The sequence below is a fragment of the Meriones unguiculatus genome, chromosome 17 (genome assembly GCF_030254825.1).
Source record: "Meriones unguiculatus strain TT.TT164.6M chromosome 17, Bangor_MerUng_6.1, whole genome shotgun sequence".
NCBI classification, from domain to species: domain Eukaryota; kingdom Metazoa; phylum Chordata; class Mammalia; order Rodentia; family Muridae; genus Meriones; species Meriones unguiculatus.
The window spans coordinates 35,896,010-35,922,627 of NC_083364.1; the positions used below are offsets into that span (position 1 = coordinate 35,896,010).

The window sequence follows — 26,618 nt, forward strand, 5'->3', positions numbered from 1 at the left end:
TGAAGTTTGTGGGTATAGGGTCCAAGCTATGCATCCAAAAAAACCAGGAGGGAAAGCAGCAATAAGCCACACCTCCAAACTGCTGAGCATTAGCCAGTTGTAAGCCACTTCACAGGAATTCTTTGAAACCGCCAGTCTTTTTGTCGCTGCTTTCCCTGAACGTGACCTGTCCATAAAGCCCATAGTTGCTCGTCATCAGTCACATCCTAGAGAATGTTAGTGTTGCAGATAAAAGCCAAAAAAAAAAAAATCTTTAAATCGAATTTGTTGCAGTTTTTTTCTTGCGGCACTAAGATCTTCGGAAAGTAACAAAAAGGTAGTCCGAGAGAATAATTACAAAAATTAGCGTTTGGCTCTTGGTTTAGAAAGTTACTCTAAGCAGGGACCAGCCAGGTTTCCGAAGCCCACTCTGGTGGGAGGAGGATGCTGCGGCGTAAGCGGCTCCCGGAAGTCCCGCCCAAGTGGGCGGTCCCCTGGGCAAGAAGGGCCGTTTTGGCGGGGAAATGTGACGTTTACCGACCCTGTGTACCGGCTCCGGTGGCGTCGGGTTGACTGTTTGGGCGGCGGGACACGGGGTCGGAACGAGCCGCGAAGCGACCGAGAAGCTGGAGCACGGACGCTGGAGAGCCGGCTCCGCCACGACGGCGAGGCGGAAGTCCAGCGGCGGCCCGAGCCCGGCTCCGGGCGGTACAGGCTGCGCGCCGAGCTGCGGTCTCCAGCCCGGAAGCCCTGCGCGAAGAGGTGGGTCCCCGCCGGCAACCGAGGCCGCCGCGCTCCCGAGGGAACGTTCGTTCATTCCCTCGCTGGGCGCTGGGCATAACAGTTTACCTGACATCACAGCGCCTGTTCGTCTCGGGCCTGTGGCAGCGCAGGCCGCCTGGATTCCAGTACGCGGCTGTCCGGGAGAGTAATCCCCGAACCGCCCGCCGGTTTTCTGCCCCGCCCGGGGTCGGCCTGAAGACGACTGTTGTTCCTTTCAGGTGTGGACGTTGAGTGGGCCTCATTAGCGTGGGAAGATGGCTGCATCCAAAGCCGCTATCCCTTCCTTGGCCGAATGTCAATGCGGGATCTGTATGGAAATCCTCCTGGAGCCGGTAACCCTCCCCTGCAACCACACGCTCTGTAACCCGTGTTTCCAGTCGACTGTTGAAAAGGCCAGTCTGTACTGCCCCTTCTGTCGCCGCCGGGTCTCCTCGTGGACACGGTACCATGCCCGAAGAAATTCTCTCGTTAATACAGACCTGTGGGAGATTATTCAGAAACACTATGCAAAGGAATGCAAGCTCAGGATTTCTGGACAAGAGTCAAAGGAAATCGGTGAGTAAAATTCAGCACGTTTATTGGGTGAAAAAAGCCAAAGTCGTTCAGTTTTGCAATTTATTTATTTACCTACTTAAAAATTTTGCCTGCATCTGTGCCTACGCACCAGAAGAGGGCACCAGACCTCACTAGATGGTTCAGGACCTTTGGAAGAAAGGGCAAAAATGTTCTTAACCTCTGAGCCATTTCTCCAGCCCGGGAACCATTTTTTTTTTTTTTTTTTAATTAAAAAAAAAAAAAAGTAAGAAAGACTAAATAGTCTAAACTGATATTGAGGATTTGTGGTTTAATGAGCCCCGCCCCCACGTCGGTGAAAGTAAAGGGCAAGCTTTTATCACTTGTGATAATGCTCAGGTTGTGTTCACCTTCTGTGAATTGAGTTTTAAAAGTTGCAAGTAAAAAAAAAAGAGTAGCCTCCCCCCTCAGTGTTGTCTAACTTCTCAAAATACTTGTCAAATTCCTAAGTTCGTTGACTTTGCATTCCTTTCTCTCATTCTTTCTTGTTTTGTTTTTCGAGACAGGCTTTTTCTCTGTGTAGCCTTGGCTGTCCTAGACTCACTCTGTAGACCAGGCTGACCTCGAACTCACAGTGATCTGCCTGCCTCTGCCTCTCAGAGTGCTGGGATTACAGGCGTGCAGTACCACGCCCGGCTCTAGTTTAAGGTGTTTCTTGAGTCAGAAACATTAACCGCTTGTCAGTGTTTCCTGAAAGCCTGTTAGAAATTCATTTGGGCTACATTTAAATTTAGCAACTTGGGGGGACATTAGGATCTTACCAGCCATTATAAAGTCCTTCGATCCATGAAAGTATTTTCCCATTTATTTAGATCTTCAGTTTCTTTTGTGGACCCAATCTTAATAAAACTTTGAAAACGTCTAGGAGTTCCAGGACATCCAGGACTACGTAGAGACAGACCCTCTTTACACAAGGAAGGCAAAAAGCAAAGCATACAGTAGAGAAACTGAAAACAGTGGTATTGTAACATGAGGGGGGTGAACTGTGCTAAATTCTCATTTTAACCTCTAAGAATCAGTCCATTTCAGATAAAACAGTGATAACACCTCCAAAGTGGAAAGGATTGGAACTGAGCAGAAAAGTGCTCCCGTACCCGACACCCCAGTCTTTCCTCTTCCCTGCCCCACTTAAAATAAAAAGGTGCTAGAAAAAATGCTTAAGGGAAAGAATGAAATGCAGAGGTAGAGGTTTTTTTGGTGTGTTTTTTTTTTTTTCACCCATTATTATGTGTTAGCAATATGCAAATATTAGCAAGTGATTGCCACATGTGTGGAGACCAGAACTCACTCACAGAGATGCACCTGCCTCTGCCTCCTAAGTGCTGGGATCAAAGGTGTGCACCAGCACTACCCAGCTTTTGGATACTTTTAAAAAGAAAGGCAAATTAGGTCCAATTCAATGTCCACCTGTATAAAGAAAAAAAAATTTAACTTATCTTTTCGTTATTCAAATGAAAGTTTTTTAAATGTGTATCTGTTTTCAGATGATTCACATGTGAAAAGGAAAATTTTTCCTCTTAATTGCCTTTGTATTGTGAGAACAGATTAGTACAAACTTGTAAAACATTCTACATAAAAATAGCAAAACAAAAAGGTAGAAGTGCCCAATTGTCATCACTAAATGTATATATTTGCAACAGAATGTATTGTTCATCCATTAAAAGGAATTGTTAAAGTTTTAATGTGGGATGAAGGCTCTGTTCCAGTAGTCATTACTGGGTTGATTGTAATCCGGAGAGCACAAACTTTATCAATGGGTCAATCCACTGATAACATCATATCAAATGGGCTATTAGTTGGTGAGGCCTGTCTGGAGAAAATACACTGGTCACTGGGGCATGCCCTTGAAAGGTATCTTACCGTTCCTAGTTCCTTAGTTCCTTCCTGTGTTTCTTTGCTTCTTGGCTGCAGTTGAAGTGGGCAGCTCTCTACCAAGCCGCCTTACCATCGTATCTGTCTTGCGCGGACATAAAACCATGGATGCAAACCTGAATGAACCAAAGTAAATCTTTACTCTCTCAAGTTGCTTATGAGGCATTTTGTCATAGCAGTAGTGGCTGATAGGAACTAAACTGACAGGTTGTAGACCGTGGAGATAGAGACGTGTTTTTTTTTTTTGTTTGTTTGTTTTCTTACATTCATGTTATGTCTTACACTCAGTGTATCAGTAAGTACATGCTTCATGCATAGTATTCTAATTCCTTAATAATGGTGGCAGACTTCTCAACTGTATCCGTTAGAAGTAATGTAACTATGAAATGATACTTTGAGACTGTGATTCTCCATCCAAAACATTTTCAGGCAAGGGTTTTAACACCTATTTGTTACTCATGTTTACAAAATGACTGTTGCAAAATAGGAAATTCAGATATTTTAAGGACGGTTCCTCTCTCCTGTAGCAAACTTTTTTCTAAGAAGTATGTAAAACCCTATAGATTTCTCTCTTCATTAATTCCCATTCAAACACTTCATTTTTTAAATTTACATTGTTAATGCATAAGTGTAGACACCAAAGTGGAAATCAGAGGACAACTCTTGGTTGTGGGTTCTGTTCTTCTCCCATGTGGGTCCTAGGGGTTGAGCTCAGGTAGTCACAGGTGGTGGCAAGTGCCTTTACCCACTGAGTCATCTTGCTGGCCCCTTGCTTTCTCTGTAAAAGTAACTTTTATTCACCTTGATGCAATTGTCTAGGAAGCTTGCTGCCTCTGTCTGCTAACCTAGGCCTAGTCCTGGAAGCTTCTAGTCTCCATACAATTTAACCTATGTCTAGAATGTTTTCAACCTTTTATACTTACTGCTGAATAAACTCACCCTACTTGCTCTTTCTGAGCTCTGGGCTGGCTGGTTCAACTCAGCTGTTCTGGCTCCGCCCTCCTCCCAGCTGACTTTTTTAGTCTGGCTTCTCTCTAGCCTCTGAATGGCCTCTGTTTGGCCTCTCAACTAACTCAAGCATTCTTTCTCTGGCTCTGTCTTCACCTCAGTTCTCTCTCTGCTACTGTTGTGGTAAAACTGCCTCCTCTCTCTTTCTCTCTCTCTCTATCTCTGTATCTCTATCTCTGTATCTGTCTGTCTCTCTCTCTTTCTGCATTGCCCCTTTAGTAGCTTCTTCTTCCTCTCCTTGTGAGAGGTGGCCAAATCCTATTCTGTCAGATCTTTCTCTGCCACTCTATTAAACATCACTTTCAAACATGTTCTGAATTAACATTCTGATACATTTTTTACTCTCATGTTAATGACTTAAATGTATATTGGTGTTTTGTGTCTGTGTACTCTGTGCATGCCTGGTGCCTGCTGAGGCCAGAGGAGGATGTTAGATCTCTTGGAGCTGGAGTTAGGTGATTGTGAGCTACCATGTGGTACTGGGAATCTAACCCAGGTCCTTTGCAAGAGCAGTCATCTCTCCTCTCCCATCCCCCTCTCTGCATGTCTTGATACCATGTCCCATCTCTGCATGTTTGTCTTTGTGTCCAAATTTGTCCCATATTTACAAGGTTATTAGTCATAATTAACAAGATTCACCCCAATGACCGTAGTTTAATTACCTCTAAAATGGCCCTATTGCCAAATAAGATCCTATCTTGAAGCATTGGAGTTTAGACTCAGAACACAGTTCGACACGATATCTAATGCTTCCCTTCAGAAAAACTACAAAACATTAGAGAAATGGAGAAGACTCGGACTCAGCTGGGCATGGTGGTTTGTGGGTCATGCTTCTAGTTACAGCACAGTAATCTGCGGCAGGCTTAACTTTGTCTCAGTTTTTAAAATTAATTTATTCTCTTCCTTAATCTCTTAAATTATACTATTATAAGTTATATTATTAGGGTTTTTTGTTTGCTTGTTTTGTTTTTAAGTGTTCTGTTGGTGGGTTTTTATGGCCCAGGGCCTGGTGCATGCTAGATATGAGCTCTGCTATTGAACCACATCTCTAGCTCTGCCTTTTATAATTATTTTAATGGAGGGCTCTTTCGTTCGTTCGTTCATTTGTTCGTTCTTTCGTTCATTCATGCATTCATTAAGTTTAAATGGGAGGCCTAAGCTAAGTCATAAAGTTGTGAGTTGTCCTAATTATTTTTTTTCCATGTGAAACAGTTGATGACTACCAGCCAGTTCGTCTGCTAAGCGAGCCTGGGGAGTTAAGACGAGAATACGAGGAAGAGATAAGCAAGGTGGGTAGGAAATAGTTTAGGTTTGGGTTTTTTTTTTTTTTAATTTTGGTGAAAATACCTTTGTTGTACTTTTAATCTCAGACTTATACATAGTACATGTTTATATAACTATCATACTGAAATGTTAATAATTTTAATGTACTTTATATCTGCCACTCCTCCTCCCCCATTAAAAAGTTTTTGGTTGTTTTAAGACATGGTCTCACAGAGATCCTGCCTCTGTCTCTCAAGTGCTGGGATTAAAAGTATGTGCCACCTATACCCACCTAGCGGTCCCATTTTCATTTAATTTTTTATTATGTGTAGTATGGGTGGTTGGCCTGCATGTATGTCTGTACATCACTTGTGTGTTTAGTGTCCTTAGAGACCAGAGGAGGACATAGGATTTTCTAGAACTGTAGTTACACTTCTATGTGGGTGCTGGGAATCAAATGTAGGTCCTCTGGAAGAGCAGCCAGTGCGCCTAACCAATGAGCTATCTTTCTGGCACAAGGTCGCTTTTTAAATAGGCAACGGTAACAGCAATAATAATGTAGCTTCTATTACTTATAATTAGTGAGGGATGCTTTTTGTTTTTAGATAGAGTCTTGCTTGTAGCAGTGGCTGTCTTAGTATTTATATGTAGTTAGTGATTCCTAAGCATTTAAGGATAAAAATTTATTTGATTTTACCTTAAATGGGTGGTAAAGAAGTGGTAAATTAATAGGATGTGGTGCTGCACGCCTGTAATCCCCAGCATTTTGGGAGGCAGAGGCAGATGGATCTCTGTGAATTTGAGGCTAACCTGGTCTACAGAGTGAGTTCCAAGACAGCCAGGGCTGTTACACAGAGAAACCCTGTCTTTTTTTTTTTTTTTTCTTCAAAGATTTTATTTATTTTTGTGTATATGAGTGCTCTATCTGTGTGTGTGGAAAGTTAAGGGCATAGATGGTTGTGAGCCACCATATGGTTGCTGGGAATTGAACTCAGGACCTCTGGAAGAGCAGACAGTGCTCTTAACCTCTGAGCCATCCCTCCAGCCCAAGAAACCCTGTCTTGAAAAAACAAAACAAACAAACAAAAGAATTAGTGGTAGATTGTGGGTTTAGTGAAGAAAGTGTACGAATGACTAGAAACGCATAGTAGGAGAAGGTTCAGCTTACAGTGAAGTAGGTGAGCTCCACCTGTGTGGTACTGGGAGGACACATATTTCTGAGACAGGATCTTGTTCTGTATCCCTCCTGTTTTCACACACAAACACACATAAATAAATAAGCGTGCTGGGGAGTGGTGGGGAGTGGTGGTGCACGCCTTTAATCCCAGCAGGGGCAGGTGGATCTCTGTGAGTTCAAGGCCAGCCTGGTCTATAGAGTGAGTCCAAGACAGCCAGGGCTAGAGAAAGCCTGTCTGAAAAACCAAAACAAACAAATACCAGGCATGGTGGTACCTGTCTTCAATCCCAGCACTCTGGAGGCAGAGGGAGAAGGATCTCTGTGAGTTCCTGTCACTGTGTATAGCCGAGCTAGGCCGTCCTCAAACTGGTGATCCTCTTGCTGTGAGCCTCCTCAGTGCTGGGATTCTAGATGAAGAGCTACATTTGAACTAGTGTTGGTTTGTAGAGGACGGACAGCAGAGGAGGAGGAGGAACCTGACCAGGGTTGAAGCTCCTCACGGTCCAGTGTAAGGGAGGGGGGTTGCTGAGGAGTGATCATAGTTGACTTTTCTTCCACCAAGAAAATAACTGGTTCCTGTGTCCTGGAAGTTCCTTTAGGAGTTTGAAGTTAGGGACTTCATGACTAGTTGAGAAACAAGACTCAACAGGCCAAGTGCTGGAAATAAAGTACATCAGTTCACATTAGTACTTTGGGGAGCACTTTCCTGAATCTCAAGTAGGGCTGCTCTGTGTGGTGGTGACACAGCCAAATTTGAAACTGGGCTGTGTGCTTAGCTCAGCACCAGCGTACCACAGAGGAGCACAGGCAGCTGTGCACGACATCACAAAAGGATTGTTTGTTTGCTTGTATATTTGTGTTGTTTTTTTGCCTCAAGAAGAGGGAGAGAAAAAAAAGAAAAGAAAGAAAACTTCAGAAGCAGACAAGCACTAATATGGTAATAGCTTTATAACAAAATAAGGCTGATCTAGCAAATAAAGGGCTGTTGACTTCCAGGAAACATGGTCCTATGCAGATAACAAGTTTGTTGTTCATGGAGGCATCTTCTGACATGTGAATGAATGAAAGGAGTGTTCACTGAGCTTAGGTCAGAAGCTGCCAAAGAAATGAAGCACAGAGTTTGGGAGTAAACTGTAAAGGAGGAGAAATGGGCCTACTGAATATACACAACCAACTGAGAATCTGTTGTAGTAAGCATCCATTTTGAATAGCAGCAGCTGCTGCTTCGTAAATGTTAATAGAATTGGAACGTTTTACTCACCCAATTTGACTTCCAGAAAGAAGGTTCCTTGTTTGATTAGGGCAAGGGAGAGGTTGGAGATCTAACCCAGGCTGGACTTGAACTTGCCTCAGTCTCATGCTAAGAATACAGGTGTGTATTACCACACCAAACTAAAGTCAAATGTCCAGGTCTTGCTTTTTTTGTTATGTGTACATGTGTGCCCACGCATGTACCTGGAAATTGACATCTGGTATCTTCCCTGATCAGTCTCTACTTTTTTTTTAAACCCTAGTCTCTCTGGAGACTGGTCTACAGAGCAAGTTCAGGACAGCCAAGGCTATACAGAGTGACCCTGTCTCAAGGGAAAGAAAAGAAAAGAAAAGAAAAAGTAAAAGCCTGGAGCTTATCAGTTTACCTAGACAGGCTAACCTGTGCGTACCTGGGATTTAGGTGGATGCAGAAATGTCCACCTTTTGTGTGGGGCTGGGATCCAAACTCAGTTCTTTATGCTTACATAACATGTGCTTCACCACACTGAGCCATTTCCCCCCACCCAAAGTCCAGGCTTTGTGAGCTATAAAGGTGCTGTATGTGCTCAGAGAAGTGTGAGTCCTCTGTCATTCTCCACCTATTCCTTTTAGGCAAGATGACTCCTGAGCCTGGGACTTGCTTCTCTTTTTATTTCCCCTCAGCTAGTCTGTAAGCCAAAAAGCTCCAGTGAGCTTTCTGTTTTCACACACAAACACATACACAGATGATATTTAAAAATAAACAAACAGATGTGGTGCTGGAGAGAAGGCTCAGAGGTTAAGAACACTCGCTGCTCTTCCAAAGGTCCTGAGTTCAATTCCCAGCAACCTCATGGTGGCCCATAACCATCTATAGTAAGATTTGGCGTGCAGGCAGAATGTTATATAAAAAACAAATCTTTAAAACAGACAAACAAACAAATAAACGCCAGGCATGGTAGCGTATGCCTCTAATCCCAGCTATCTGGAGGCAAAGGCAGGCAGATCTCTGTGAGATCCAGGTCAGGCAGGATTACATAGAGAAGAGACCCTCTCTTTAAAAAAGAAAAAAGGCAGCAGCTCAGTCAAGGATGTTTCTCCTTTGTCTCCCTTCGACCCTTGGGAATTCTTTCTCTTCTTAGTAAATCGTTTGCTAAAGAGAGCAGCAGTAGCAGCAGCAACTAGGTTTACGTTAGTCAGAACATGGCTTTCCAGGAACTGAGGAAAAACACTTGTGTTCCTGTGTGGTAATGTGATGGAAACTCATAAGGACTGAGTGCTAGAGGTCCGATTCTTTGACCAAAGCTTTTTTGGGCTGATTTTGGTGGCTTCCGGAGGTGGGACCTTGAGCTGGCTGTATAGGAGTTTGCCCGTGGAGACTTGAAGTTCTTTGGAGATAAATTCTTGCCAGTTTTCACTTATAATTATCATGAATATGAATACATTAAAATTTTCAGAAAAGGGTGTTCTTCATTATTTTTAAGGTGGAAGCTGAGCGACAAGCCAGCAAAGAAGAAGAAAACAAAGCCAGTGAGGAATATATACAGAAATTGTTGGCAGAAGAAGAGGAGGAGGAAAAAAGACAGTTGGAAAGAAGAAGAAGCGAGATGGAAGAACAGCTGAAAGGTGATGAAGAACTGGCAAAGAGTCTAAGCATGGATATTGTAAGTGTTGACAGAGATGCTCTCGTGGCTTTGGTTTTCTGAGGACCTGGAGAAACACCACAGAAATTAGAAGTTTTCTTAGGATATCTTTGTTCTACTTAAGGAAAAAAGTTTTTTTATTTGTTTTTTGTTTTTGTGAGTATATGCCATATGTGTTTGGGTGTCCACAGGGCTAGAAGAGGGCATCAGATCCACTTGATATGGGTGCTAGGAAGTGTCTTAGGTACTCTAGAAGAGCAGTACTCGAGTGATTGTATTCTCCAACCCCGAAATAAATACTAACAGACTTTTCTTCTGTTTTGAGTTTTTGTTTTTTGAGGAAAAAATTCATGTAGTGCTCATGGTATCATGAGTAGCAGCAACGGACAGATTGTAGGAGTTGGTTCTCTCCTTCCTCTGTGTGGGTTCTAGGTCAAACTCAGGTCTTCAGATGTGGTTGCAAATGTGTTTATCCCTTGAGCCATCTCATTGGTCCTTCTAGCCTAATCCTTAAATATACATTGAACCTGGGTTTTGTTATCTTACTGTTAAATTGTTGCGTATAAAGAAAAATAAAAAGGCAAAATGGTAAAACATGCTAAAACTTTCCCAGCACCCACATGGTGCCTGATAGCTATCTGTAACTCCAGTTCCAGGAAATTGGACACCCTGGCCTTTGAATACCCTACAACATATGCTGTGCATGTGCATACACATAAGCACACAAATCAATAAAATAAAGTATAAGTTCTCATACTTACTCTAAAGCAAACTGACTTAGACTCTGTGGATGAGCCTTACTGAGACTGTCCCAGTGAGACCTAGGGTGTCTGAAATATTGAGGTTACAGAGCCTCTGAGAATTAACTCCCTTACTTTTGAAAATCACACATCTGAGTATATTTCACTGAAATGAAGTCTACAGAGCTGGGTGGTGGTGGCGCATGCCTTTAATCCCAGTGAGTTCCAGGACAGCTAGGGCTACACACAGAGAAACCCTGTCTCAGAAAACAAACAAAAAGTAGTATACCTATAATTTTCTTTTAGTGAATCTTAGCACTTACAATGTACTTAAGCTGTGTGATCTTCTCCCCCTTTTGTTGTATATCCTTTTCTCAGTTTGACTGAATGATAAAGGGGATAATGAGAGGAATGGACGTGGAAACATTTGAAGAGGGGAATTTGGAGTCACCTGTACCTGCTAATTCTACTTTTCACATGATGTTGGAGTAGATGTATTCAAATTTTAGAGTAATTTTGGTTTAATGTAAAATTTTAGAGATGGGTGAACAATTATGACTATTTCTGTCTGTTAACTTTTGCTCGAGATATTCTTTTGGTTTTTAAATATTTTGCTCAATAGAGTAAGGTAGCAACAATTACATGAGGCTTTCAGAGGCTGGGAGGATGGCTCAGTGGTTGAGTACTTCCTACATTCCAGAGAGCCCGGGTCTGATTTTCAGCACCTGCATGGCAGCTTACAACCATCTCTAACTCCGGTTTCAGGGTATCCAACATGCTCTTCTGAGCTCCTAGGGTATCAGGCATGCATGTGGTGCATAGACATATGTGGTGCTGGCAAAATACCTGTACACATAAAATAAGTTTTTGTTTTTTTGTCTTTTCAAGACAGGGTTCTTTGTGTGTCCTTGGCTGTCCTGTTACTCTGTACATCAGGCTGGCCTTGAACTCAGAGATCTGCCTGCCTTTGACTCCTGAGTGCTGGGATTAAAGGCATGTGCCACCACTACCTGGCATAAATTGTCTTTAAAAAACAAAACCCTGAAATTGTCAGCTAGGAGATTAATTAGTACCTTCATTTTTTTGAGGGATAGTGTATTTATGTGTGTGCTGTGTTTCATTTTATGTATATACATGTATAATTTATAAATAACAATTTTATATATAGTAACGTTAATTTACACAAACTTGAACATAAAAGTATATAATCTTTATATATATAATTAAATATAGTAACAAATTTATTTAAGCTAGGCACACTTGAATGGGTTTAATTTTATTAATGTAGGTATTCAATATATAAATTAGTTTTAGGATCTCCTATGCATACAAAAACCTAAAAACAGTCAAATCTTACATAAAATGGCACAGCTTTCCATATAACCTAAACATATCCTCCTGCATACATATTTTTATTATTATTTATTATTTAATATGCATGTGCGTGCATGCGTGCGTGCACATGTAAGCATATGCATGTCACATGGAAATTGGTGGATAACTTGTGAGAGTTGTTTCTGTTTCTGTCCTATGGGTCTTGAGACAGAACTCAGGTGTCAGACTTAGTGATGAGCACCTTTACTACTGAACCACCTTGGATCCCGCAGACTTTTAAGTCATTACTTAGGACCTGTAATGTGCTGTAAATGCTGTGTGGATGCCTAGTGCAAAATAAAATCTTGGGAATGAAAATGAAGTACGTACATGCTCAATATTCTTTAAGAGAATTCACAGAAATTAATTTTCTATAATGTTAAGAATTTTGAGTTAGAGGCTAGAGATAAGGCTCAACAGGTAAGAACACTGGCTGCTTTTCCAGAGGACCTGGGTTTGATTCTCAACACCCACATAGTAGCTCACAACTGTCTGTAACTTCAGTTGTAAGGCATAGTCTCACACACACATATAAGCAAGCAGAGCACACCATCGTACATAAAATAAAAATAAAGTATTTGAAATTTTGAGTTAGTCTAGTTCAAATCTACTTCATCATCAAGTTCTCTTTAATAATGTCTTTGTATGTTTTTCTTGTTACTGAAGAATGGTTCCAGAAATTTGAGTTCCAAAAAATCAGATCCAGTCACAAACAAGTCACAGAAGAAAAATACAAACAAACAAAAAAACTTTGGAGATATTCAAAAGTAAGTGAATATGACTGTCATTTAGCTATTGATCATTTACTGTATGCCTTTGGGTTTTGTTTATATTGACAACCGAGTCCTTAAGGTTTGTTAATGGGCTTTAATTTTGTTCTTTAAAGATTTATTTATCAGCTGGGCATGGTGGCGCATGCCTTTAATCCCAGCACTTGGGGAGGCTGAGGCAGGTGGATCGCTTTGAGTTCCAGGCCAGCCTGGTGAACAAAACTGAGTCCAAGAGAGCCAAGGCCACACAATCAAACCCTGTCTTGAAAAAAGGAAACAAGACAAAAAGTTCTATTGTTGTTATTATTATTATTATTATTATTTTGGCTGAATGTATGTAAATTCATTGAGAGTGTGCCTGGGCCCCGCAGGTGCCGAAAGGCAGAATTGGATCCTCTGGAACTGGAGTTACGGCTGGTTATGAGCCACAGTGCCCTGGGTCTCCATCAGGCATGGCAGCAAGCACCTATACCCACTGCGCCATCTTGTAAAAAGCTGTTTTAAAAAATTGAGAGCTTGAGTGAAGCAGTTAGTGATGACAAACGCCTTTAATACCAACACTGAGGAGGCAGAGGCAGGCAGATGTCTGTGAGTTCAAGCCAGCCTGGGCTACAGAACTAATTGTAGGAAGTTTTCAGAGGACCTAGGTTAAATTCTAGTACTCAAATAAGGTGGGGTGGCTCATAACTCTCTCAGGCAATACCATGCACTTTTCTGGCCTCTATAGACCATGAACACATATAGCATAAAACCACACAGCCATACACACATAAGTAAAAATAAAATGAATCTTCAAAAAAAATGTGGGCTGGGTGCTGGTGAGATATCTCAGTGGTTAAGAGCACTGTCTCCTCTTCCAGAGGATGCAGGTTCCATTTCTAGCACCCACATGGCAGCTTACAACTTGTCTGTAACTCCAGTCCCAAGAGATCTCCTCACATCAGTGTACATAAAATTAAATAAATGATTTTTAGAAATGTGGGCTAGCATTGAGCATATTGGTACATGCCTTTAATCCCAGCACCTGGGAGGCCAGAGGGAGGCCAATTTTGAAATTTTGAGTTTGATGCTAGCCTGGTCTACAAAGTGATTTTCCAGACAGCCAGGGCTACACAGAATCAAAAACAAAAACAAAAACAGGGCTGGAGAGATGGCTCAGTGGTTAAGAGCACTGTCTCCTCTTCCAGAGGTCCTGAGTTCAATTCCCAGCAACCACATGGTGGTTCACAACTATCTATACTGGAATCTGATACCTTCTTCTGGCATGCAGATGTACATTTGGATAGGGCACTCATCTACATAATAAATAAATAAATCTAAAAACAAACAAAACCAAAATCACCTGTTTTTGAGGCTAGACTAGTCTCCAAGTCAAATTCCAGGACATCTAAGGCTGTAACACAGAAAAACCCTGTCTTAAAAAAAAAAAGAAAAAAAAAGAGATCTCTTTTTAAAGTAAGAAATGAGGACTGACAAGGTAGCTCACTGGATAAAAGTGCTTGCAGTCCCAGCCTGGCAGTCTGTTAGGTCCCTAGAGCCCTTGTAAAGGTGGCAAGAGACTGACTCCCCAAAGTTGTCCTTGGCATGCATGTATAACATAAATACATAAACACACACAGTGGCATGCATGTACTAACAGAATCATCAAACCTGTTATACACACTCAATAACAGATCGTAAGGATAGTAAGAGATGAGAACTGAAGTCTAGTATAAGGAAATGAAGGAACCTCAGAGGGAGGGAACTTTATAACCAGACACCACACATATACTCTCTCTCTCTCTCTCTCTCTCTCTCTCTCTCTCTCTCTCACACACACACACACACACACACACACACAGAACATTAAACCAAGTAGTATGTATGTGAGTTTTAAGCTTTTTAAACAGAATTCCATGGATACTTTAAAGTACATCAATCTTAATGGTAGTTTTTAGGGAATTTCTGCATGTCAAAATAACCCTCTGGCTAGAATATTTGTACAAGTGCCAGACATTGTGGCACATGCCCTTAAGCCCCACACTTGTAAGACAGGTGGAACTCTGTGAATTCGAGGCCAGCCTGGTCTACATGGATCTCCATGACAGCCAAGGCCCTATTATGGAACCCTATCTCAAAAAAAAAAAGGAAAAGAAAAAAGGAGAAGACAGAAAATCTTCCTCCAAGCATTCCCATATTCCCATATCTTTGCCCCTTTGCTCTCTTTCAAGTTCATGGCCTTTTAAAATTAATTACTATGCATATATGTATACCTATATACATAGATATTCCAAAATATAACCTATTTGGTCTGTATAATAACATTGCTCATATTTTCAGGACTAGCCACTTGAGCCACTTGGTACTGGATACTAATTGTTGGGCTCTTCCCTGGGGAAGACAGTTTCTTCTACTAAGTATTGCTTGGTTGCTTGTAGTTCTTTCTTGAGGGTGCTTGTAGGCTCCCCCCTTTCCACTTTGGCATGTCAAAATTAAATAATTATAACCTCAAAAAGAAAAGAAAAGTAAAATATATATATAAATGTTTACATGAGGTTCACTCTAGAACTTTCCAGTGATACTCCTTTCCCATTACATGATTTCTATGGTTCTTACATATGTGTACTACTCTTTTCATAAACTTTTTTTTTTTTTTTTTTGAGACAGGGGTTTCTTTTTTCTCTGTGTAGCCCTGGCTGTCCTGGAACTCTGCCCCCTGAGCACTGGGATTAAAGGCATATACCACCACTGCCTGGCCATAAAGTATTTCTTTTCATGAGGTATACCACTCTGTGTTTTCTTGATAAGGTCTTTAAGATATAAGAAAAAGTTACCAAGGGCTATGGTTGCTTTTTAAAAAGATGCTTTGAACTAGGTATGATTGACATACATTTTAGTCCCAGTTAATCTAAAGACTAAATAAGGCAGGAGAACCTCAGGTTTGAGGCCAGCCTAGACAGTGTAAGTGACGTAGTGAGCCCTGTTTTGAAAGGGAGGAAAAGGCTATAGAAATTCATGTTTTATTGTTGGTCGGCAGTGAGTGAGGTAGAATACTGCAGAGCCCACTGACCCTTCACATTGCCCAGGACACACACAAGCATCTTAATATCAAGTTCCAGAGGAGAAACAAAGCTATTTGAAGGGGCTGGTGAGATGGCTCAGAGGTAAGAGCACTGGCTGTTCTTGCAAAGGTCCTGAGTTCAATTCCCAGCAACTATGTGGTGGCTCACAATGATGAGATCTGTGCCCTCTTCTGCCCTGAAGGCACACATGAAAGCAGAATACTGTATAAGTAGTAAATAAATAAAATTTAAAGCTATTTGAAGAGGGTAGTGGAATCCTCTCATCTAAATGTTGAGGTGTCAGATGTCTACATGGTTCTTGGAGTTGAAAGAAGAGCAGATGTAATCTGTCAGCTATTAATTTGTACGAACTACCACCAATAAAGCAGTTTTCCCACAGGAAACAATCATTTTAAACTAAGTACAAATATGTTGGGGGGAAGGTTGTTAGCCTATTTTTTTTGGCATTTTTAAAAAGATTTATTGCTTTATTGTTTATACAGTACTCTGCCTGCATGTATGCATACACACCTGAAGAGGGCACCAGATCTCATTATAGATGGTTGTGAGCCACCGTGTGGTTGCTGGGAAATTGAACTCAGGACCTCTGGAAGAGCAGCCAGTGCTCTTCACCTCTGAGCCATATCTCTGGCCCCTATAAATATGTTAACATGCATTAATACCTGGGTTCTTGCTGGAAGAAACAAAAAAGCCATTTTCTCAAGCAGATTTTAAGAAAAAAATGTAATAACCAAAATTTTTGGCAAAACAAAATATTATCCAATTAAAATATTTATTATTATTTGGAGTTTTTTGAGACAGAGTTTCTTTGTGTTGCCCTGGCTGTTCTGGAACTCGCTCTGTAGACCAGGCTGGCCTCAAACTCAGGAGTCCTCTGCCTCCTGAGTACTGGGATTAAAGGTATGTGCCACCATTGCACAGCCTAAAATGGTATTTTCGTTAATTTTGAGAAACTTTGTAGTCTTTCATTGCTTGATCCTATCAATCTTTTAAACCCTTTTCAAGAATTATGAGATATTTAATATGACCTTTTCTTTTTTTACAGTAAAATACAGTACTGAACTCCCATCTCCACCCCTGCAGTGTTAGGGCAGGAAGCTAGGATCTCCAGCATGCTGGCAAGGCACTCTTCACTGTCTTGGAAAACTCAAGTTTTCAGGTTGTATCTTAAATTGACCTGAGACCTGGAGATGAAATCTGCTCCAGTGAGAAAAGTAGACAGCAAACATAGAACCTTTAGGCATAAGTGGCTTGTCAACCTTTATCATACTGAGTTTTTTCAAAGCATTCAAGTTTTAGTAAACTTTTAACATTTTTTTTGTTTAAAGGTATTTGTTACCTAGGTTGAAGTCTGAGTCAGCATGGCCATGTCAAGCTGTGCATGGAGAAGACAAAAGCTGCATGTCGAAGGTATGTGGATGCTGAAGAGGCTGGGAGTTGGGCACTGACTCCCCCTGTGAGGCACTAGGACCTGTGCTGTCCAGGCTCACTTTTCTCTAATGAGCAGGGACAAATAGGTTTGTCTGTTACCAGAGGCCTATGCCCTGGTTACCAGTGGCTGCCTCCCTAAGAAATGTGCAGACAAGTGAGTCTCTGTGTCCAGTAAAACTGTCTGTTAAGATTTTGTTGATTTATTTTTTTAAAGTTTTGAATTTGTTGTTGTTGTTGTTGAAAAAGAGGTGGTTACTATGTGTAGCCCTGGCTGTACTAGAACTGGCTCTGTAGACAGCCTGCCTCTGCCTCACAAATGCTGGGAATAAAGTGACTTATTATTATGTGCATTGATATTTTGCCCAAAGCATGTATGTCTGTGTGAGGGTGTAGGAGTCCTTGGAACTGGAGTTAGAGACAGTTGTGAACTTCCACGTGCGTGCTGGGCATTAAACCCAGCTCCTCTGGAAGAACAGCCAGTGCTCTTTTTTTTTTTTTTTTTTTTTTTCACAGTTTATTTTGTGGGCATTGGTAATTTGCCTGCAAATATGTCTACGGGAGGATCTGTAACTCAGATTTTGGAGTTATAGACCATTGTGAGCTGCCATGTGGTGGGAATTGAACTCAGGTCCTCTGGAAGAGTAGCCAGTGCCCTTAACCACTGAGCCAGCTCTCCGGCCCCAGCCAGTATTCTTAACTGCTAAGTCATCTCTCCAGCCTTGTGTATAACTGTTTTGCTTGCATGTGTGTTTGTATAACATGTAGCTGTCTAGTGCCTAAGGAAGTCATAAGGGCATTACCCTGGCACTGGAGTTAGAGTTTTGACTTTCCATGTGGGTGCTAGCAATCAAATCTGAGTCTTCTGCAAGAGTAGCAACAGGTGCTCTCAACCACTGAGCCAATTCCCTAACCCGAGCCCTTTGTTTTCAAACAGAGGCAATAGGCTAGATTTGGCTTATGGGCCATGTATTTTATTGGGTTTTGTTTTGTTTTGTTTTTAGTGTTTGGGGTTTGTTTGTTTATTTGTTTTTTGAGACAGAGTTTCCCTTTGTAGCCCTAGCTGTCCTGGAACTCACTCGGGAGACCAGGCTGGCCTCAAACTCAGAAATCCACCTACCTCTGCCTCTCAAGTGCTGGGATTAAAGGAATGTGATACTAGGCCCAGCTTGGGCCATGGTTCCTAATCTCTAACTAACATGATAAAATTTACACAACTGAATAGGTTACATCTGGCATCAGTTTACCTAGAAGACTTTAAGATGGAAGGAGTGCGTTTTAGGGGGGTAGTGTTGGGTGTGTCTGCTGAGGAATCCTCACCACTCAGATCCTAAGCCGAGGGCTGAAACAACACCCAGCGAGAAAACCAGTTATTTCTGGTAACGTCCCAAGTGAACAGTTCCCAGGGGTTGTTTGTTCCTGTTGAGAGTTATAAGTCACTTTCAAGCTTTGGCTTTGTGGAGAGAAAAAAAAAAGTGCGTATTTTGCATGTACTGGTGCCTGTGGAGGCCAGAAGAGGGCAACAGATCCCCTGAAACTGGAGTTACAGGGAGCTGTGAACTGTCATGTGGGTTTTGGAAATTCAGTCTAGGTCCTCTGGATGTTCAGTCAGTTTTCTTAGCCACCAACTCATCTCTCCAGTTCTGCAAATTGAGTTCTTCACCCTAAGGGCTAGGTAAAAGAAAGTGTGTATTTTTGCTAATCTCTAATTTACTGTTTCTTCTAATGCTGAATGCAGAAACAAAGCACAGTACTAGTCATAGCACTTATGACTTTGTCGCTGAGAGAATACACAAGTATTGGTTAGGAATGGTGGCACATGCTGGGGCTTGGGAGGCTAAGGCGGGAGAATCTTATGTTTGAGGTCTACATGAGACCTTGTCTCAGACAGACATGTATGTTCATAAAGGATATTAAAATGATAGTAATATGTGATGGTGTATAATGACTGATTACCTATGGTATCAATGTAGCTGGCTTAGATGTTTTCTTTTTATATACTCAGTAATTTTGTTTTCTACAGGAAATTGACAGTAGTGACATGAAGAGCCCTGTGTTGCAAGACACAGAAATTGAAAAAGATATGCCAACACTTTCTCCACAAATAGGCCTAAAATCTCAAGAACAAGGTTTAGAGTTTTTGGCAGAGTTACCTGTGCCATGGTTATGTATAAGGGATGCTGAACAGTGCCTTGAGGGAGAAGTTGAGACAGCATCAACCAATCCTAATGACTTAAGTGTTGTATATCATGATGGACCTGGAGCCAAAGTTTCCTGCTCTAATGAAGCTACAGTTGAGCCTTCTGGCGAAATAGAAAATAAAGAGTATTCTGTGTCAGGTATGACCCAGTTAACTGGGGACAACAGAGTTCCAACAGAGAGTAGAATGTATCACCTACTAGTCGGAAAAGAGATCTCCAAAAGAGAAAACCAGGAGTCTGTATTTGAAGAAGTCATAGATCCATGCTTTTCTGCAAAAAGAAGGAAAACATCCCTCCAATCCTTAGATCAAGAAGAAACAAGATCAAGGAGTGAATCAGATCAAGAAGTGAATTTTACGCAAAAACTGATAGATTTGGAACATATGCTTTTTGAGAGACATAAGCAAGAAGAACAGGACAGACTGTTAGCATTACAGCTTCAGAAAGAGGTGGATAAAGAACAAACGGTGCTAAACAGGCAGAAAGGATCCCCAAATCAGTACCAGTTGCGTACACCTTCACCCCCAGACAGGCTACTGAATAGACAGAGGAAGAATTCCAAAGATAGGAATCCTGTAAAGCAAACCAATGCAGAACATTCAAAATCTCAGAGGAGCACAAAAGATGAATATTGGCAACCCTTTAAAAACACATGGAAGGATTCAGTTAATGGAAGAAAGATGCCAAGTTCTATTAAAGACAATTGTAATGTATCTAAAAGCACCTATCCCCTACAGCCTAGTAAGTCACAGAAAAGCATTTTTCAGATGTTTCAGAGATAACAAAGCAAAGCATGTGGAGAGTATTCTGTAACCTAGGAAAGCTGTATTGCAAAGCTAGCTCTTCCATCATAAAATCCCGAAGTGTGGTATTAACTTCTGCTCAGCAAGCACCCTTATTCTCAAACTGTGGCTACAAAGGAAGAATCTATTAACGTGTTTCTGCAAAAGTCAGTAATAAGGAAAGGTCCTTGATTGTTGCTGTTGTCAATAACGGCTGTGCTCTAAGTTCTGTGCCTTCACAGGTAAAATGCCTTGGTCAGGGCATCTTCAGGTGCCGTTTCCCTTTCCAAGCACTGTTTTAGGCTTGCTGCTGCTGTTGTTGTTTTTGCTTTTTGTTTGTTTGTTTGTTTTGTTTTTTTAATGAATGGGTAAAGAATCCACACAAGTACCTTCTATAACACTAGAGTAATTAATTCCCATCCTAACTATAATTTTAAAAATTTTAGCATTTCTTTTGACTTAAAATGGATTAGTATCAGCATCAATTAGTTGACAAAAAGGCTGCTAGACTGTTAACACAAAAGGGTTTCAATAGGGTGGACTGAGTGGTAGATTGGTGATAGGGGTCTCTGGAGCTGAATTGGGTAATCAGAAACTGGGTCCAGAATGGACACCGGATTTCTTGTTGTGGAACATTTTTCTTCATCCTTTCTTTGTAAAGTGGTGGAACATAGTTTACAGCTTTTCACACTGTAGTACCTTGGTGTGAAAGGCAAACATTGGGCTATTTCTACTGTTTGCATGTAGAAAAGGGAATTTACTGCAGGAAATTATGCTCTACAGTTGAACACCATGCGTTAATGTCCCTATTGCTTACTGGCTCACACTTTGACTTGTTTGTGCACAGAGATAGAAAGTGCTGTGTTGGGTTTGTCCCAGCTTTCTCTGGAAGGTAAATGCAAATGCAACTGACTTCATGTTGTGAAATTTGCTTCTGCTACCCTCTTTCCTTTCATTGAGACAGCTTTTAGTAAGCCATAGTATCAGTAGCGTTTCTCCTGTGTGCTGGCATTCATTTACTGTCAAACTGTCCGAGTGCAGTGTTTGGCTCCATCCGTATTTTTGTCATTTGAACTGTTCCATCCACGTTTTGAGATTGATTTTATGTTTATGTTGCCATATTTTTTTTTCTAAGAGTTTTACTTGATGCTTAAAGGAGACAGTGTTGGCTTCAAATTGAAAGTTAATGCATTAAGGAGCTAGAGATACGGCTCAGCGGTTAAGAACACTGGCTGCTCTTCCAGAGGACCTGAGTTCAATTCCCAGCAACCACATAGTAGCTCATGACCATGATGGGAACTGATGTCCTCTTCTGTCACACAGGCATACATGCAAATAGAACACTCATATGTAGAAATCAATAAATCTTTTAAAATTTTCATTAAATCTTTGTGGAATAGTTCATGACCAAAAAGGGAAGAAAAACAGGCCACAGTGTGGCATAGTTAGAATTTATAATTTATATACTTCCCTTCCTGTTTGTCCGTGGGAAGTCATCCTCCTGATTGAAGGTGACTTTAGTTTCTCTGTTTAGTTTTGATTCCTACTGTTTATGCCTTTGTGTTAAAAGTATTAAATTTTTTATTGGTCATTAGTGAAATGCATTTTCCTCATTTTTGTTGAAAAATATTTAATTTCTTAGAGTATTAAAATTGTGCAGGTGTTGGAAATAAAATTTTAAAAAATTAAAAGGAGGCCAGGCATGGTGGCACAGCTTACCTAATCCCAGTACTTGAGAGGGAGCAGCAGGGGCATTTATGTGAGTTCTGAAAACAAATTTAAAAGAACGATTAATGAAAGTTGACGCTCATGTTTATTTTACCACACAAACCGTGCACGTCAACCTCACGGATGCCGAGGCTGGAGGATTTTGATCTGGTGGTCCAGCCGGGCTGCATATTCAGACCCTATGTGTGGTGTTAGAGGGGGACCCACAGCCTTGCACATGCTAGCTAAGCATCTCTCACTGAGCTACATTTCGAGCCCAAGTGAAACCGCTCAAAAACCAAAACAAAACTCCCAAAATACATGGTTGCTGGGCAGAGTAGTGTATGCTTTCAATCCCAACACCTAAAAGAAAAAGGCAGGCACAGATCTCTGTGAGTTTGAGGCCAGCCTTGTTTACAGAGTGAGTTCTAGGCTACACGGAGAAACCTTGTCTCCAGAAACAAACAAACAAACAAAGTGAGTGACTGGAGGTGGAGCACGTGACTGGAGGGGTGCTGTTCAGAAGCTTTGCATGGATGGGCAAGAGGTATGCCGGGAGGTGGGAGACAGCCTGAGACTGAGAGTGTCTCTCCCTGACCAGCCTTCACAAGGCTTTGGTGAATGATTTTTGGAAGCTGCCTTGAGTCACCATGTGCCGGTAAGATCCTTACCCATGCTTCAAAAACCAACTAGCAAAACACAGTCTACAGCTGAGTGCCATGGCACATTCCTGTAATCCCAGCACTTGAGGAGGCAGAAGCAAGCTGATGGCTGTGAGTTCGAGGCCAGCCTGGTCTACAAAGTGAGTCCAGGACAGCCAAGGCCACACAGAAACCCTCTCTCAAAACAAACGAGAACCCCCACAACCTACAACAGGGATCTACAAGAAAAAAGTTTTTGATACAGCTGGCTGTACTAGCCTGTGCATTTAATTCCAGGCAGGTAGATCTGAGTTCTAGGCCATCCTTGACCCAACAGAGATTCCAGGCCAGCCAGGGCTAGAGAGTGCTACATAATGTGACCCTGTTTCCAAAAAGCAAATAAAAGCAAGGGCTGGAGCAATGACTCAACAGCGAAGAGCACTGACTGCTCTTCCAGGGGACCTGGATTCAATTTTCAGCACCCACATGTCAGCTTACACGTGTAACTGTTCTGGATTGCCTGGGCACCACCCATGATGTGATGCACAGAACTATCTCCATGTGTAACAGAAGTAACGTGAGTAACGGTGAAGCCACAGTGGGTAAGCAGTGTGGGTCCAGGTAACCTTGGCGTGAAGGAGATTGTTACAGCTCTGAGGGGAGAGGTTTCCCCGAGTCTGTGCTACCACTGGAGGACACAACAAACCACAAGAGAGAGATGACTGGGAGAGACTCTAGAGGGTGGCTGCCTCTGCTTGGGCAAAAAGCGGCAGGGAACTAACCAGGAGACAAGAAACCAGGGTTTCTTGGGGTGTGGAGTTTTCCAGGGTATGGATTGGTGCTATTTCAAGTCCTGAGCTTGTAGGGAGCCAGGAATTGGTGGGTTTTCCAAACCTGGAAGTGAGCTTGGACTTTATACCCTATAGGAGAACACTGAGACAATCTAACCATAAATGTGAAAGTCATTTGCTTCCTAAGCTAGCAGGAGCTTAGGGTGTGGGAGAGGATGCACTCTGAAGACCTCTGAGGGGGAAATGCTTTCCAACCGTTGCCTGTATCTCTGACATAGCCCTGTTAGTCCACTTCGAGACAAGGGATTTGAAGGCTGGAGTTGGATAAGAAAACAAAACACAAGGAGCAGGAGATGGCCCTTCTCTTCCAGAAGAACACATGGAAGCTCATAGCTCTTAACTTTAACTCCAATGCCCAGTTCCAGGAAATCCACCACCCTCTCTGGTCTCCACAGATACTGCACACACAATGTGAACACACATATGCAGGCAAAACACCCTACAAAAATTAATAAAATGTAAATAACATTTTAGGGACTGAGGTAGCCCAAAGCTAGCTTCAACCTTGACATGCTAATAGGCACCACAGTCATATGGTCTTGGAAAAGTGACAGGTGTTGGAGATAAAGAGCATGACTCCTTTTAGCAAGTAGACACTATCTTCAAGCCCTGAGAGAATGTTGGCTTTTGTCTAAATTCCACACTTTGGGAAAAGGAATTTCTTTAGGTGAGAGGTAAAACAGGGTTTCATGTCGCCCAGGCCGGCCTAGAATTTGCTATCTAGCTGAAGATGACCATAAACTGATTCTTCTCTCACTATCAAGTTCTGTGACTACAGCTATGTGCCACCATGCCTGGACCTTTTATTTATTTGTTTGTTTGAACTTTAGCAGCCATTTACTCCTATTGCCAGTCTGTTTGTCTGTCTATTTATTTATTATTATTATTACTATTATTATTTTGTAGCCTTGCTGTCCTGATACTTACTCTGCAGACCAGGCTGGCCTGGTAGCTTCTGCCTCTCTCCTGCTGGGATTAAAGGCATAAGCCACCATGCCCAGCTCAAATCCCTTTTCTTTATAGGAAGCCAAAGCAAAGGAGTCTGGGAATTGTTTGAAGTCATAGCAGTTTAGAACAGCATCTTGGAGCTGAAAGAAGAGGAAGGAAACCAAGCTACAGGTGTTATAAGTAGAGTCTCCCCTATCCTAGGCTGCCCTTTAACTCTCAAGGTAGTTCAGGATGAGCCTGAACTTCTGATCTTTTCTGACTTGGAAAGAACTGGGATCCAGGTGTATGCCACCACACCTGGTTTTATTCTATGGACTGGATGCAAGTCTGCTACCCATAAGCAACATTCTCTACCCAGATGCCTAGAAATATCCAGACTCAGCACAGAGATCTGCCTGCCTCTGCCTCCCCAAGTGCTGTGATTATAGGCATGTGCCACCACACCTGGCTTACTTTGGTTTCTTTACTGAGTCCATTCCATACAGTTTGTTTTTTGAGACAGGGTCTCTCTGTGTGTCGCTGGGAGTCCTGGAACTTGCTATGTGAATGAAAATAAGGACATGGCCACTTCAGGGTATGATTGAGAAGGGTTTTATTGTAGGTATGAGGGAGAGAACAGCCAGAAACATCTAGAAGAGTCCAGAGTAAACATGGCAGCAGAACAGACTGGCCATGAGAGGGGAAGAGAGAAGAGAAAGAGGGCCAATAGGACCAAGAGAGTGCATGGGAAGTGAGAGACTGCGTAACTGAAGCATCTGTTATACAGGGCTGGGGGAAGGAAAGCAAGGCCCAGACGCTGAGCTGGAGAGGTTTAGGGTAGGGGATGGGTGAAGAACCAGCCGGCCTCCATCTTAGGATCGAAAGCCATCTTACAGTAAAGACAAACCACCCATTCCTGTTTATGATTAAACCTGTTTCTCAAGGATTGGACTGTGCCCCACTTATAACCTTAACTACAAATGGTTCTGTACCGCCTGTACCAGAAAACAACCATGTCTTTGTTTCAAAAAGTTGTTATGACCCTACCTTGCAACCCGACTTTTGTTTCACAAGGTCACTATAACCACTTGCCATGACCACCTTGTTATGACCACCTTGTTATGCTCTGCTCCTGTAACCCCACCTATTTGCTGCCAAATCCCCATTTGGAAACCTCCTACCCCTGGGCTATATATAAAAGCCCTTCTTTTCCTCATGTCCAATGCTGATCTCTTGAAGTCTACTTTTAGGGGAAAATATCCCGTGTATACAAAATAATAAAAATAATAAAGCTTGCTTTAATTAATTGCTTGCTTAAATTAACTTGACCATGCTGATTTCAGTCAGTAGTCTTTCTCCTTGAGTCTTTGGGATTAACACAGGGTGGGAAGTGTGGACGGAGTCACAGGTGATGAGACTTGTCCCAGGTTTCTTTGGGACCTACCAGAAACAAGCAAACAAAAACCTCTGACAAGATGGAGGAATGTGTGTGGCAAGAGGAGGCTCATCCACATACATCCTGGAGAGAGAAAACTTCAGTAAGGATCAATTAAGGACAGTAATGGTGGTGCACACCTTTAACCTCAGCTGGGGAGGCAGAGGCAGGCAGAGTTCTGTGAATTTTGGGCCAGCCTAGTCTACATAGTGAGAGCCTGTCTCAAAAGCAAATAGAGCTAGTGCAATGAATTGAGAGGACTTGTTCTTAAAAAAGGACCCAGACTCAGTTCACAGCACCCAAATGGAGATTCACAGCCATTCATAAATTGTCCATGGGTACCAGACACACAGGTGATGTGCACACATAGAAAGACAAAATAATACAAAATTTTTTTAAATCCTCAAAAAAAAAAAAAAATCAAGAAAGATAACCTAAACAAAACACAGGCACAAAGGATCAATTGGAGAAGAGAGGGAACCTGGATGGATCCATAAAAGGCTTGAGTGTTCACGATGACTATAACTAGAGTTGCTGATTCAGAAGAATAACGGGCACCACTCCATAGGTTCTTACCTAAAGCTGCCATTGGTCCTGTGCCATTCCCCACCCCTGAGGGTGCCAAAATTCCTCTCTGAAATTGCCTCCTTATAAAATTAAGCCCTAAGACATAGTCATTAAATTCAGTGTTCCTGGGAGGATACATCCTACAAATAACAGTCAAAGAACTTGGATAAGATCAAATTTCTCTCTTGAAAGGAGGGCACACGAATAATTGGAAATGGAGCATAATGAAGTAACTCTCCGGAGAAACCTGAATTACAAAAAATAAGGCTAGACAAGGAGTGACAGCAAGAGACACTGACATTAGACCAACCAGGCACCTTAGGAGCAGACAGCTTGCTTCCCACTGTGAGTGCTGAGAAGATTTTGTTTTCATAAATCTAAGGATTATAGGAGCTAGATGCATACCCACATCCCAGCTACTTAGGAGACTGAGGATGATCCCTTGGGTTGACGGGCAGCCTAGCTAAGAAGGAAATCCCATCTCAAAAAGCGAAAGAAAAAAAAAACATTCAATTTTTTTTTTTTTTAACAAATTGAACTTTTAAGCCTGTTCAGAAATGGGGAACGTGGAGCGTCATGCTGGCCTGTGTAAGAAATATCAAATA

General features: G+C 42.0%; 1 protein-coding gene across 1 annotated transcript; it reads left to right on the top strand.

The window, feature by feature from the left end:
- Positions 1–463: 463 nt before the first annotated feature.
- On the top strand, positions 464–25,317 carry Rnf168 (ring finger protein 168). The gene is made up of 7 exons (XM_021635305.2): positions 464–741; positions 981–1,317; positions 5,428–5,504; positions 9,370–9,549; positions 12,309–12,409; positions 16,803–16,884; positions 18,926–25,317. Exons 2-7 carry the CDS (start codon positions 1,017–1,019, stop codon positions 19,883–19,885), a joined length of 1,701 nt encoding a protein of 566 aa, XP_021490980.2. The 5' UTR covers positions 464–741; positions 981–1,016; the 3' UTR covers positions 19,886–25,317.
- The last annotated feature ends 1,301 nt before the right edge of the window (positions 25,318–26,618 follow it).

What these genes read in the sequence shown, in the direction of transcription:
- Rnf168 (XM_021635305.2), top strand. Translation starts at nt 1,017, where the DNA reads ATGGCTGCATCCAAAGCCGCTATCCCTTCCTTGGCCGAATGTCAATGC. An exon ending in ACGAGGAAGAGATAAGCAAG is followed by an intron (nt 5,505 to 9,369) that starts GTGGGTAGGAAA and finishes ATTATTTTTAAG; the next exon opens with GTGGAAGCTGAGCGACAAGC. An exon ending in AGAGTCTAAGCATGGATATT is followed by an intron (nt 9,550 to 12,308) that starts GTAAGTGTTGAC and finishes TTGTTACTGAAG; the next exon opens with AATGGTTCCAGAAATTTGAG.